General features: G+C 42.9%; 1 protein-coding gene across 1 annotated transcript; it reads left to right on the plus strand.

Moving 5' to 3' along the window:
• Positions 1–295: 295 nt before the first annotated feature.
• Positions 296–14,895, plus strand: ldb1b (LIM-domain binding 1b). Its single transcript, XM_071915273.2, has 11 exons — positions 296–435; positions 6,851–6,953; positions 7,649–7,693; positions 8,008–8,083; positions 8,185–8,287; positions 8,465–8,637; positions 9,625–9,747; positions 9,866–9,949; positions 11,057–11,180; positions 11,269–11,417; positions 12,621–14,895. The coding sequence occupies exons 1-11, from the start codon at positions 402–404 to the stop codon at positions 12,849–12,851; spliced, it is 1,245 nt and encodes a 414-aa protein (XP_071771374.1). The 5' UTR covers positions 296–401; the 3' UTR covers positions 12,852–14,895.
• Positions 14,896–15,121: the final 226 nt, after the last annotated feature.

A 15,121-nucleotide genomic window follows, 5' to 3' on the forward strand; every position in this document is an offset into this window, starting at 1 on the left:
CACTGAACACATTTGCACATACACAGCAGACACACACAGGCACATGCATACACACACACATAAACACACGCTGACACTCATGCACTTGGTGCGTGTGCACAGACTCACACACACACACACACACACAAAACACACGTACTGTAGGCATCCTACTCCCCCTCCTTGTGCCCCTGAGCCTGACAGTCTGGACATGGGAGATATCATAGAGAAAGAGAGAGAGAGAGAGAGAGAGAGAGAGAGAGAGAGAGAGAGAGAGAGAGAGAGAGAGAGAGAGGGAGAGAGAGAGAGAGAGAGAGAGGGGGAGAGAGAGAGAGAGGGAGAGAGGGACAAGGAGAGAAAGAGAACACAGTATTTTAGTTAGATCAGTAAAGCAGTGTGCAAGTGCATTAGTGGGTGACAAAATGGCGATGTCAGAACAGCTAGATACTGAAGCAGGTAAGTCTCTCTTGCTGACCTTTTACTTTCTGTCTTTCTCACAGTTTGTTCAGCAACCTAACAGAAAAGTATCACCCTGAGGTGAAAAAGAAAACTTCTCATTGTTTTTATTGTTATATCTCTTTGGCTTTATTGCTGTCCAGAGAAATGCTGTAAAAGTTTTGCCACCTCTATTTTTTTTTTTTTTTTTTTTTTACAACTTTGACAAAGGTGATTGAACCAAGTTGCACTTCTGGGTTTAACTGTAAGCTTGCTGAAAACATCATACAGTGCACTTTATGGAGTTTATTCAGCGGCCACACGCTCCAGCCTTAATCACTTATTATACATGGATTTATGGCTTTAGGTGTGAATGTGCGGCTGCACATGTTTGGAAATGAGGCTAGGTGGCGAAGGTTAGGCAGTTGTGTGTCTGTGTGTGTGTGTGTGTGCATGTGTGTGTGTATGTGTGTGTGAGACTTGCTGGTTGGGGTGCTGGTTGAAGATAAGGCCTGACCTATGCCTGAGAGCGAAAGAGACGGTGTGTGTAAGCCCTTCAAGCCTTATCCTGACACACCTCCCACCCCCGCCTCCCTGTCACCCCCACCACACACACACACACACACACACACTGGGGATTAACCCCTGTCATGTACCATTTCAATGGGTGAGCTTTGGAGAGACACACACACACACACACACACACACACACACACACACACACAGGCACAGACACACAGGCACACACACACACACACACACACACAGGATTAACCCTTGTGTGTCCATTTCCATGGCTGATTCTTAGCCTCTCTCCAGTTGTGACAGCATTGACTGCTCGCGTTGCCATGGCTACAAGGGCCAGTGAATGTAAGATAGGCAAATCCACATAAGTCACCCACAACAGACACTCTAAGCCACTACTGACTACACCTCCCCCTGGTACTACACACACAAAGATGTTGGCGAAAGAGTGACAGAAGCCTCATGAGCTGTGAAGTGCTCATGTCACAGGCTTACCACGGTCAGACCAATATACATAAACTCAGTCCGAGCATCTTTGTTGCTGCGGGTGTGAGAGACAGGTCTAAGATCAGCTTATCCTCTCTACACGTCTGGGTTGAGGAGTCACCTCACTTCACCATATTTCAGACTTTACCCAACCTCGGGGTCGGGACCCCACGCAGGGTCAGATTATATCATTGGTATAGAAGTTGAAGGGGTCGACTCTTAGGTTGCCATGTTTATTTTGCAGATGAAAAGATGAAGAGTTTTGTCAAAAAATAATGAAAAAGTGTCACCTAGTCTTACAAAATGATTGTCAGCATAAAATTCAGATGATAAATTACACCAACCATCTCCGCAGCTGGAGAATCGCCCCCACAGCTAGAAAAATGTACATACATCATGTTTATCATGTTTGTCTTTGTCTTATTTGTTTTCTTATCTCGTTGTCATTGAGCATTTCATTGTTTTGTCCCGGCACCTATTGCACGCTCAGCTCTCCTGGTAGGGGATCTCTCTTTGAATTGCTGCACCCATGGGCTCTTCCATGTTTTTTTCCTTATAAGGTTTTTGTTGGGATATTTTCCTTGTCTTCACTGAGTTTCTAAGGTTGATGGTGCCGGTTAGGCTCAGCTAGGTAGGTTTGGTAGAGTTTATCTTTCAACATGTTATTTTGTGCTTTGTTTTGTTTCCTTGTGTTTTATTTGTTGCATACTGTATTGCATAATTTTGTTTTGTGATTTAGCCTATTGTTGGTTAGTTAGATATAGGGAGGCTTGTTCTCTGTAAAGTCCTTTAAGACACGGTTGTGATGAAGGGCTAGAGAAATAAACTTGACTTGACATACAATGAAAATCATCTGGCCTTAATGTCCTGCCCAATTACATTTACAGTGCAAAAGCCCACATATCATGAGCGTAACTGTCCGTTAATCATGCTAGTAATATCCAAATTCTTCAACTGCAACACCTACTGGAACTGATCGTTGGAAATGTGCCCAGGGGCGAACTTGGGTCTCCAAACCAAAATTACTCCCACACCCACATTTGCAAAAAAATTGTACAGGAAACACTGCTTCAGGTAATGATGTTCTGCTATATAGAGATTTGGAATAGAATTACAATTTAAAATGAAAGCGCCTGCAGTTTATCCAACTTTTATCTCTGGGTCCCATTATTAGAAATTGTGCCCCTAGAAAAAATTCCCCTTACACAAAAATGACTTCATATTTCCTATAATATCAATGTAATATAATATAAATATTACCTTTCAACACTGTTGTTTAGATGCACAGCAGCCTCTGTGAAAGCCATGCAGCCTGTAAACTGTTGTCACAGAGCAGCTCACAAGAGCAGCTTCATTTGTGAATAAATAATTTATGAAACACTGTGTTATTTTTATATAGTTTAAAAATCAGAAGCATGGGGCATCCTGGTGGCTCAGTTGGCTGGGGCGCTGGAGCGTGACGTCCGGGGTTCAAATCCAGCCTGGGACCCTTGTTGCAGGTCATCCCCCTCTCTCTCCCATCCCTCTCTAAAGCAGAAATACCAAAAAATAATCTAAAAATAAAAATAAAAATAAGAATCAGAAGCATGTGAAAGACCCTCAGTTTGTTATGTGTTTCAAAGGGAAGGAAATTTACAACCTTGATATGGGATCACCTGCCAAAAAACTTAGGGAACCCCTGCCATTCCTCCCTTAATATTGTATATCAAATTAGCAAATATTATGAAACACATGTATTCATTCTCTCTCTCCCTCTCTCTCTCTCTCACACACACACACACAAACTCCTGACCTAATACTTGTGCTTTTTATATCCCAAGTTTGGCCATATGGGTGGGTCCTCTCTCTGGCTGCTATTTGAATATCTGATTATAATTTGAGGCGATTTAAGCAGATTTGGAGGTCTATGGGATTCTCCTTTTGGCTTAGTGCTTCCCATGTGTGTGTGTGTGTGGCTTAGTGCTTCCTGTGTGTGTGTGTGTGTGTGTGTGTGTGAGAGAGAGAGAGAGAGAGACAGAGAGAGAGAGAGGAGAGAGAGCATGATTCCCAGTGGTAATGGATTTACTGGCCTACCTTGGAGACAGTTCAGTTTGCAAGCTCAAAGGCACAACAAATGTAAACAAGCCCAATCTTTGAAAGCTGATTTCACAGAAGTTTTGGTTGGTTGCTACATGCCAATGTCTGACTGGCTGACTGATGCTCAGGCTGCTGAATCAGCTTTATAGGCCTGTATGTCTATTGCATGGAGCACTGATGCCATCTGACTCGGGACGTCTTTCAGGGTGTCTCGGCTGTCATGCATGTATGTCTCAATTCAGTTGTTTGCAGTGAGCTGATGTGCACTAATTAGGCCAACATCAACCCAAATTGCAGTCAACATTATGGTCGGCCGTAGCTCTTCCCATACACTTATACTCGGCTGTATTAGGCCAATTTTCGTCTGTGTCAGTTATAAGGAAGATGCACGGAGGAAAAAAAATGCTTACCAGACAAGCTTTATGTGCAGTTGTGCACTGGAGTGGGGGGAGGGAGAGAGAGAAAGGGGAGAGGGCGGCTGACGGTGCTCGCCCCTTCCAGCGACAGAGAGGAGAGAGGAGCAAATGCATTGCAGAGGGAGAGGAGGAGGGCCTACAGCTATTGTTCATGTCCTCCCGTGAACAAAGGGCTCATCGGGGTCCGTATGTAAACCCACAGCAGGCTTCAGCCTACTGACAAGGCCTCATGCGGGACAAAACATAACCGACCGACTCCCGCAATCTAGGTTTCTTTCTTTTCAACCTTCGCGACTTGAGAAGATTTTTTTTATTCCAATTCAGTGGGACGTATTGGTTGGTACGTTGCGTCCAGCCAACCGCCGTCCAGCGGGCCTATCCGTTTTTACGCACGGAGCGTACACACGGTCTATCATCACGGATCTGTAAACATCAATTTTCTGATAGGACTTCTTAGCAGGTAAAGGGTCGGTTTTCTGAAACACACGCTCTGACTGATATGTCTAGCTACTGTAGCTATCAAATATACGTTTACGTGCTACCCGGTTGTAGTTTCTCGTCTTATTTCGGTGCTTTCTCACTAAAAAAGGTTTTAACGCTAAGATGTTAGCAACATAGCTAACAGTAGCTAACTGGATACTACCAGCTTGCTAACGTTAGCCTGGCAGGGCTGTGTGCCCTGTGGGCCTATAAGGCAATGTTGTGTGCAATCAGCGTTTTGGCGATTGAAAGTGTTACAATTATTTACGATGCTTGGTGTGTGTTTCCGTGGCAGTCTTGTTAGTTACTGTTGGTTGGCATAAAATAGCTAGCGCACCCAAATCACCTGTGTTCAGCGTTGTAACGTAGCTAACTAGGTGCTAGCAGTATACGCTTGCTCCCTTTCTAATTGCCATTGTAGCCAGATAACTCTATGCCAAATGTGGTCTATGTTATAAACTACTCAGGTAGTGTTAAAGTGTACAATATCCAATATTCCACGCCAATTTTGTAAAGAGCCAATGGTATAATATCGCCTGTTCCGTTTTGATGTGAGACTCCTAGTCCTAGCAATCATGGTGGCAATCTGGAGTGGTTGGAGTCGAGAAACAATGAAAGGTTATTGTTATTTCGAGGCAATTTCCAAGTGTTTATGGAATTTTCGTTATGGAATTCAGCTGAAAGCTAATGTCAGATTTGTGTACACCATCCATGGCACTCGACATTTAGCTTTGACTGTCAAATTTGCTCTGAAAGTTGGTTAACGTAGGTTACCGTCATGCAACGCATCACTCAAGGCCAGGAAGTAAGTGTGTGTGTATATGTGTGTGTATGTATGTATTTTGTGAGATGGAGGGAAGAGCATGATTCCCAGTAGAGGAAGTGGAGTCTAGCTGATGTGATTGTGACGGTCTGTCATTAACCACTAACAGGAGGGGAAAGGAGCTAATGGAGCTCTCAACAACTAATGGACACATAACCATCGATTATTTATTTATTTATCAGCCCATTTGTTTTCCTCTGGTGATGCAGGCATCATTGTGGGCTCACACAGTAAACAACTTGTTTTTACACTGAATGAAGGTAGGGCTTTAAATGGATGGGTCATGGCTAAGTTGTTTTTTGCCATGTGATGGATGTGATTCTTGTTTTAAAGATGCACTTGACTTCCTGGCAAAACTTTTCTTCATTTATTTATTTGAATACATTTCCTTCTGATGTACCTCTAGGCGTATAAGAGGTATGGCAGGATTTGTGGCCACTGTTATACATAGCAATCATGTTAGAATTGAAGCCAGTAGTGTGGTAGGTCAACACAGGCATGACCTCTCTCCTTACCAACAGGTCGGCCTATATATGTGATGACACAGAACTGACCAGTTACTAAAGAGAACAGAAACTTGTCTGTTAGATATATCCTAATTTGAGGCTTGCTTTTAAATGGCTGTGAATATGAAAGATTTGAAGATTTATCCTAGAGTTAGGCTACCTGTCCCTCTCACCACTTTTTGTGTGTGTGTTTGTATGACTCTCTCTGCATATTTGTTATTATGTAGTACAGCAGAAGAACTTTGAGAAATAATACAGTGTCAAAAGAGTCAGTTCATTTGCCTATTTTCACTCAGGAGATGGTATTTCTCTCTCAAGTGTGGCTATATAATTAAAATGGATAGATCACATCGTTGCAATGTTCTCAAATCACTGTTCTCCTCTGCTTGGTTGAATAGCAATTTCTGTTAATTTAACTCCAACTTATTCCTCACTGTCAGTCTGTATCTCTGTATCACACACACAGTGTCAGTGAGATGTTTAATATGCAGAGACAAGACGGGGGGGGGACATTAATGAGGCGGGGCTTCGCCGTGGCGACGGCAGAGGTCGTGACCTAGCGGCCGCCACGCCTGGATGGCCTTTATAGTAGAGCTGGGCAATTAGAGTAGAGGAGGAGGCGGAGCTGTGTGTGTGTGTGTGTGGGAGAGAGAGAGGAGGATTCATCAGTTTTTGTCTGTGTGTGAATGGGGTCAGTATTGGGCTGTTGGTGTTTGATAGACCTTAGGATGTTATTTAGAGAGAGTTAAGGCAGACCAGTTGGAGAGTGATGGATTCTGGAGCACATCCTGAAAAGGAAGATCTCTCCTCATCACATGGGTGTTTTGTGCCTTCATGCAACAAGAATGGTGTTTTGGGAATGACCTGTGAATGAGTGCAGCCAACTGAAACTGGGCCATACTGGCTATCTCGGGCTGCACGTGCATTCACCCTCACGTGATGCAGTCATTCTTTGAAGTGTCCCTCCAAAAATGTATGGCTACAGTGAAAAATATGGTATATTTTGCCAGCATACGGGCAAACCATTGCAAAGCAGACAAGTTCAGCGAGCGTACAAACCATGTTTTCATGTTCTCTCATTTGTGTTGTTTCTAAGCTGTGTCATCTCCTCACCTCTCTTCCAGGCTGTTCCTCCAAGTCGTTCAAGCTGTACTCCCCCAAGGAGCCCCCCAACGGTAGCGCCTTTCCCCCCTTCCACCCCGGCACCATGCTGGACAGAGATGTGGGGTGAGTTTCGTGTCTGTGTGTCTGCTGAGTGAGTTTGGGTGAGTGACTGTCTTGCTGAGTCAGCTCTTGACAGGCGGTTAGCCTCTCGTGTCAGATCAAGCCAACAGGAAGCGGAGCAGCCAATATCTGTCGTTGCTGCTGTTTCATACAGGTTGTGTTGTGGTATTGTTAGTTGTGTTATTGCACTCTGGGTTTACAGCAGTTAAAGTGCAGTGTCTGCATTTTAAAATCAATAGGGCAAAACTACTTGATTATGTTAACTCTAGGACCAGGCTTTTAACGCTTTATCAGGAATTCAGCAGGTACTCTTAACTTTTTACAAGTCTAGTCATAAGTATGAAAACTCCAAGTAGCAATAAACTTGATTTGACTTCTTCTGTAGCTGGAAATGGCTGGGGGATATACCTGTGTTGACGGTTAAGATTCTGGAAAGTGTGTACTGTGCGCCTCTGCTTGTTTCTTTGCAGTGAGCTTGTCAGATGCAGTGTGTGTGTGTGTGTATTGAGAGGTGTTGTGTCATTTACTGTGTCTCCCTCTATCATCCAATTTGTGCCATGTTTGGCTAGTGTCCCAGGATCCTAGGAAGACAGACTAGCTCCTAGAGGGGGGCATATTAGCATCATAACCTTTTAATAATCTCTCTCTGCTCTCTCTCTCTCTCTCTCTCTCTCCCTCTCTGACTCTTGTTTCTCCAGTCCCACCCCGATGTACCCTCCCACATACCTGGAGCCAGGAATAGGGTAAGACCACATTACCTTCCATTATCTCTAACTGGTGTGAAAAAGGCAATACCCCAAGTACAGATAAGGCTGTGGCAAGTCGCGTTCTTATCTCACTTTCAATAGAGATTTTGCATTTAGTCTATGATAAGGCTAAACTAGGTTGTGAAACAGACCTAAAAGTATGGGAGCCACTCTGCTGAGCTCGACCAGGATATTTTTTGGGTTCACTCATATCTGTCATATTGCCATGAGCTAATGCCCCCCCCTTCTCATCCGCTGTCCTTTTTGTGCTCTGCTCCTCTCTGCTCCTCCTGTCTTTCTGTGGTGTTCAGGAGGCACACACCATATGGCAACCAGACAGACTACAGAATATTTGAACTCAACAAACGGCTACAGAACTGGACAGAGGTATGCACACACAGACACACATGCACACACACAAAACCACCTGGAAAACTATTTTGGTAACTGATGATTGATTGATTTCCCCCCCCCCCTCCACGCTGTAGGAGTGTGATAACCTGTGGTGGGATGCGTTTACTACAGAGTTCTTCGAGGATGACGCCATGTTGACCATTACCTTTTGTCTGGAGGACGGACCCAAACGCTACAGTAAGAAACAAAATCATTGGAACATATTCACTTTGGCACACATGCACACGCCTCACCTCGCTCTCTTTTCGTAGCATTCTGTCCTCTTAATACCAAGTCCTGCAACCACAAATATACTGCACAATATGGTAATGTCTTCTTCTCAATACTTCCTGTGTTTTCTCCCCTCCTCTCCAGCAATTGGCCGGACGTTGATTCCGAGGTACTTCCGGAGTATATTCGAGGGGGGTGCCACTGAGCTCTACTATGTGCTGAAACATCCCAAGGAGTCCTTCCACAATAACTTTGTCTCCCTTGACTGTGATCAGTGCACCATGGTCACCCAGAATGGCAAGCCCATGTTCACACAGGTGTGTATGCGTGCATGTGTATGTCTGTCTTTCTGATTTTGTCATGAGGCCTACAGGGTTCCCACACTCCTGGAAGTCATGGAATTTAAAATGAGAATTTTCCAGTCCTGAAAAAGTTTTGGAAAAGTCATGAAATTTTATTTGTGAAGTTAATGATTTTTTTCTTGAATACTATCAAATGTCACAAAAAGCTGTAACTGGCTCCGAAACGGTCTAGACCTCCCTGTTGGAGGAAAATATTGTTGGTTGCTGACTGTTTTTTGTTGACAGAGTTAAAATAGTATTATAATCCTTGCTTTTAAAGTGAAAAACAAACTAATGGTTAAAGTTAGTGTAGTTGATGGTTACTTTTTAATTCAGTCTCATTCAAATGTGGCCATGGAGATTTGAAAAGGGTCATGGGAAAGTTTTTAAATTTCATCATTGAAAAGGGCCTAGAAATCATCTCTGAGTTACACAAACTGCATCAAATACAGATCACTTGCAAATTAAGGGTGTACTGGGTGTACTGGGCCACTCATATGCAAGTTGCTCCACCCCCAAAATGAGTTTGGGCCAAGCCTGATTCTTGTCACACGATCAAAAATAAGTGGACATGTGACTGAAAGGCCAACGCTAACATCTGGGTGGGGAAAGAGAATGTGTAACGCCCTGCCCTGCAGCAGCTACTGTGAAGATGCCAACCACTTTAACCCTTAACTGCGTATGTAGTGGTATGAACGTGAAGCAAGGTGTGCTGGAATAAAGTTCTAAAAAGCCAGTAAGATTACTGTGTACTGTGGTTGTAAACTTGGTCGCAAGTCACTTGATAGTTTGATGTTTCTTCAGTGCTTCGATTCCCGCAACTTACCCCTCTCTTAAACCTGTAACTTTTGCTTAAATCTGTAACTCGTACTTCTCTTTGTGTCACAGAAAGTACAACTGTCTCTGCATCACTTTTAGAGTTCATTTGTTATGTACTGACCTCAGTCCTCTGACCTGCCCTAGGTGTGTGTGGAGGGGCGCTTGTACCTGGAGTTCATGTTTGACGACATGATGAGGATAAAGACGTGGCACTTCAGCATCAGACAACACCGTGAACTCATCCCCCGCAGTATACTGGCCATGCATGTGAGTGGATATACAGTTGGAATGGGAATCTACGCAGAGGCACATGGTTTGTTGATGTGTGTGTGTGTGTGTGAGTGCGTCTGTCAGCTTTGTGACCGTTGTGTTGTTGATGTCCCAGGCCCAGGACCCGCAGATGCTGGACCAGCTGTCCAAGAACATCACAAGATGTGGCCTGTCCAACTCCACCCTTAACTACCTCCGAGTAAGTAAAGCACACATTCAACATTATACTTAAAGAGTGATACTAGTGTTGATTCCATCATGGGCAAAAATGTCCCTAACTGCAGGGTTCACTTTTGTTATTTCGACCTATGAAATGTATGCAGGCTGACACTGAATTGACCCCAAGTCCTGGTAACCCTGCCCCTCCCCATGCAAAATGTTTCATTCATAACAGTGTCTACTTTTACACGGACAGCTATAATCCGATATTAACCTGATTAAGACAATACTCTAATTAAGAAATTGGCATGTAAACAGCATTTTCTGATCACCGTAACCCGAATAAGGTCATAGTCGGAATAAGTGTAATTGCATTAATACATGTGGAGTATTCCGATTTTAGCCGCATTATTGAAAGGCATTTTAGACGTGTATACGCCTTAAACCAACTATTACTCTCTATTGGAGTATTTTTGGCTTTTTGCAACACAAGTGTCAATCCAACTGCTTGACGACGCAGGCTCTGCCTTCAGCGGTTGCGATCTTGTTTACAGAGGAAAAAGATGAGTGACACCAGAAAAAACAAGTCCCAACATTTTTGGGGTGAGGCTGAAACTGTCACCATGCTCTATGGTCTGTTTGCACCTTCAATAAAGGCTTGAACTGTCTGTGTGCTCCAGTGATTCTCCTTTGTCCTATTAATCGGACTTTGCTCTGTAGCATGTAAAAGGGAATATTAATGGAATAGTTCTGTAAACAACCCATGTTAAAGCTTAATTAGAATATTGTTTTATTTAGATTATTGCTGTCATCTAAACATAGTGTGAACAACCATGCTTTGCAGCAGTGACACTGAAATGTATTCACAATGATGCAATACCAATGCAAACATAATCTGAAGACTTTAGGGTTTTTGGACTCAGTAGTAGCTGTGAGCTAAGTACTACTGAGATATAAACAGACTGAAATTATATCAGAAAGGGTAAATGTAAAGAGGGAGACAGAGTGGAGATGAGTGGGGGGAAACGTTCACACAGGCAGGATCCTTAAAGGCTGCACACTTTCTGCTGTATTTTATCATGGAGATAAACATTGCTGACTAAACGTTTTGTACTCCCCACCCTGCTGTCTTTCCTCCCACCTCCAGCTGTGTGTGATTCTGGAGCCCATGCAGGAGCTGATGTCCAGACACAAGACGTACAGCCTCAGCCCCAGAGACTGCCTCAAGACCTGCCTCTTCCAGAAATGGCAGAGGATGGTGGCACCACCAGGTAGGTGAAACACACACACACACACACACACACACACACACACACACAGTTAACAAATTTTCTAACTCCTTCTTTCCCTTCTCTTTAGCTGAGCCAGCAAGACAGGCCCCTAACAAGCGGCGGAAGCGTAAGATGTCAGGTGGCAGCACCATTAGTGGAGGAGGAGGAACCAATAACAACACCAACAGCAAGAAGAAGAGCCCTGCCAGCGGCTTCCCTCTGTCCAGCCAGGTTCCAGTGAGTATCTCAGTGCCATCTACTGACTCTACTTTGCTATTACACTTCTGTCAGAAACCATTAGTACTTTGTTCATAGATAGACAAGTACTTCATTTATCCTGGAAGCAAATTCAATTTTCACAACAGCAACAAACTTAACCAAAACATGGAAAAAAAAATACTGTCAAGAAAGTATATAAAGGTCCAGGCACAACTGTGAGTCAAGTATAAAATGTCTTTATTTGGAGAGCAAAGAGTTACACCACCACCAATGTGTGTCAGTTACACCTTCCTCAGGATGTACAAAAGTCCCAATCCATGAGCACCTATGAAGTTGGTTTGAAATCCTGATGCAATTCTTCACCAAATAATAGTTATTGTGTTTGACAGCACAATATGTATGGCAGTGCTGTATACTATATACATGGAAAGTACACTCCTAGAAGAGTGACTTTCTGTTTTAGTTCACCTCCTCTTTTTCAGAATGGCCCATTACACCCATTCCTCCCTATTGAAATTATATATTAATTAGGGATGCACATTTAAAAGATTTTTCTTGATCAACTTTTACTCAGGTTAACAAACAAGTGATTGATGTTCGCTGGACCCAAGTCTGTTATGCAACTATAAATTTGCAGGTGACTTTTGAAGCAGAGAGATGCCTTCCTTCCATCTAAATTCAAATTTAATCAATACATAAATCAATACCTTTATTGACTCCTTTATGACAATTAAGGTATGCTACAACTAATTCAATTAAAATATTGAAACAGGGTGATAGAAAAATTGTTTGTTAAAAAGATATAAAACAAAGGCAACTGCCCTATTCTGCTCCTGGTCTAGTATATTGCTGATAATATTTTCAAACCTGTGACAAATTAGAACATGACACTGACTGTAGTGCTTGATGTTTAACATGTAAACATCCAGACAGAACTTGTGCTTGTTTACTTCATTTTCCCGAGTGCGGAAACTTTATTTAGACCTACATCTGACTTTAATACATTCATGTCTACATCCTCCTCAGTAAGCTATATGTCTCCCTCTTGTGGCCATTTTAAATATAACAGTTTCCCCTCAGTGAGGCCACTGGAGACAAGTTCATCACCACACCATATACTGATATAACAATATAACAACGGACATTCATAAATCGATTATTCATGAACATCCCTACTATTAATTGTCTGTCTGCCGCTAATAACGGTTTTCCTCTCTGCAGGATGTGATGGTGGTGGGAGAGCCCACACTGATGGGAGGGGAGTTTGGCGACGAGGACGAGCGTCTGATCACGCGGCTGGAGAACACGCAGTTCGACGCGGCCAACGGCATCGACGACGAGGACAGCTTCAACAACTCTCCGGCGCTGGGGGCCAACTCCCCCTGGAACAACAAGGCCCCCTCCAGCCAGGAGAGCAAGAGCGACAACCCCACCTCACAGGCATCGCAGTAGAGCCCAGAGCCCCGCAACCTCAACACCAACCCCTCTCTCTGTCTCCTCCGCCCCCACCCCTCAACAGCCAGGAGAGCAACAGCAACACCCCCCCCCCCCCCCCCCCGCCACCTACCCAGACATCACTTTAGAGCCCAGAGTAGTCCAACAACTCCGACACAGGTAGCCCGATGGAGCTCAGAGTGCCAGAGGCTCGATGCGTCCTTCTCAGACATTGTAATCGAGCCCGGAGGAAGTATCATAAGTTTCATCATTTCATCGACTTCCTGATACTTAGGCTCTGTGTCCCAACTCTTCGTCATACCGGATAGATGTGAAAAAGGAAGGAGCAGAGACTTGCTGTAGGGGAGAACTGTGCAGACAGAGTCGTCCATATTGAAGTATGCATGTAGGAAGAGGTGGGGTGAAGGGGACGGTGGCAGTGGGGCTTCGAGACGGTGGCAAGTTGCTTAGGGACGACTAGCCCACCTATCCTCTTAACATGGCTCTCCATTCTGGTCTGCACTGTTGATGCGTTAAGTCATACTTATGTGGTGGCTGTCAGGAGAGAATATGAGTGTGTGTGTGTATGTGTGTATTGTGTGTGTGTGTGTGTGTGTGTGTGTGGAGGGAGAAACGGTCAATGTGAACATGAATTGGGGCTTTGCCAAAGCAGGTGGACCAGAATTGAGAACCAGCCTATTAAACCATTGAAATTCACACACTAGTAGGAGAGATGTTCTGTGGCACTAGGGATATGTCTTATACATGCACACACACACACAAATACACACACACACACACACACACACACACACATGCACACACATATATACATGCACATAATGATTGAAGGATTCTGAATCCCCTAGTGCCCAAACCCTCTCTGATTAGACGACAGCAGATGCATCCTTTTGAACAGAGAGCATTTAAAACACACACATGCACATACACACAGTTACACATTTTAAGAGTTTTTATACAGTATCTATTTCCCTAGAATGTTTTTTTAATTTGTATTAAACTCCTTCATTTCAATTGTTACTTTTTTATTTTCTACCAATATTGAAAAGCTACAGACCAAGGAGCAACACAGGACTTTTATCCCTCCCCCCTCTAAAATATATTGTTTTTATCTTTTATGTTTATAAAAGAGAAATAATTTAGTGTGGATGTTTTTATTTTGTCTTTTTGTTCCTTTTTGGAGATTTGAATTTTTGTGTATTTGTGCTTGTATATTTAAGGTAGTAGCAAAGTTCTGTCTGACTGTAATAAAATGTATTCTTACTTAGATTTACCTAAAGCCATCCCGATCTAATGTAAAGAAAAACAAAAAAAGGAAAAAAGGAGAAAAAAACACTCATGAACCTTCCCTTCTTTCTTCCCACCCGCTCTTCCCTCCCTCCCTCTTTTTTAAAACTTGTGTAAATTAAATTACAAAACCCCAGGGGTACAAAGGCACCATTGAAAGGTGATTTTGGTATGTTTCAGTTTAATTTGTTGATTTTTATTTATTTTGGAATCTTCAGATATTCATTCTCTTGTATATTTCATGTATACAGGGAATGATTTTTCACTTTACATCCATCAAGATTCTGTGTACTGCCATTTTCAACTTGATGTCAAGTGAATTTGCTCACTCAATTTGTTAGCTAACCAGTGAATTTCATGTTTCATCACTGGCTGAAATCACAGGTTTTTATTTGTTTTTGGCAAAATTGTCTTCATTTGTGTGGTCTCTTTCATAACCCACAGAGTGGTACCCTCAGTCATCCAAAAATCTTCTAAAACCAGCTTTACATCAGGTTCAATTGGCATATATTTAGTAGCAATGCTGAGTCTCTTTCTGTAAATACAGCTAAAGCTCTGTTATTGTTCTGTACATTTCCATTTCATCAGTTATTTCCAGCAACAGTTATGATTGAGTTTGAATGGTGACTTGTACCTTTTGCAAACCCTGTAGAAAAATCATTGTTTGATATATATTTTTTTGATTTGGTTAGTTTTTGCCCTTGATAATTAATGTATGGTACCAATAAAAAGATACATTTTCACTTTAAAAGAACATGGAGTTTGTGATTATTTTTTTTTTTTGTACATATTGGAGCATTTTCAGACATGTTTAACAGTTCAGTGGATAAATGAAGTTAGTGCCAGTCTGTGATAGTGTTTCTAGGTCTCAGTCATATTTTAAGGTAGATACCATCTTATTATTTCATAGCTATTGTGGGAGGGAAAGCTGGGCCAAGGCCTGGTTCCAGGTTTCCCTTGGCTCTTGGGTAGGTGTGACA

Source organism: Centroberyx gerrardi, chromosome 3 (assembly GCF_048128805.1).
Source record: "Centroberyx gerrardi isolate f3 chromosome 3, fCenGer3.hap1.cur.20231027, whole genome shotgun sequence".
Taxonomy (NCBI): domain Eukaryota; kingdom Metazoa; phylum Chordata; class Actinopteri; order Beryciformes; family Berycidae; genus Centroberyx; species Centroberyx gerrardi.

Coding starts and splice junctions, on each gene's coding strand:
- ldb1b (XM_071915273.2), top strand. CDS start 402: ATGGCGATGTCAGAACAGCTAGATACTGAAGCAG. Junction 7,694..8,007: donor TACCTGGAGCCAGGAATAGG/GTAAGACCACAT, acceptor TGTGGTGTTCAG/GAGGCACACACCATATGGCA. Junction 11,418..12,620: donor CTCTGTCCAGCCAGGTTCCA/GTGAGTATCTCA, acceptor TCCTCTCTGCAG/GATGTGATGGTGGTGGGAGA.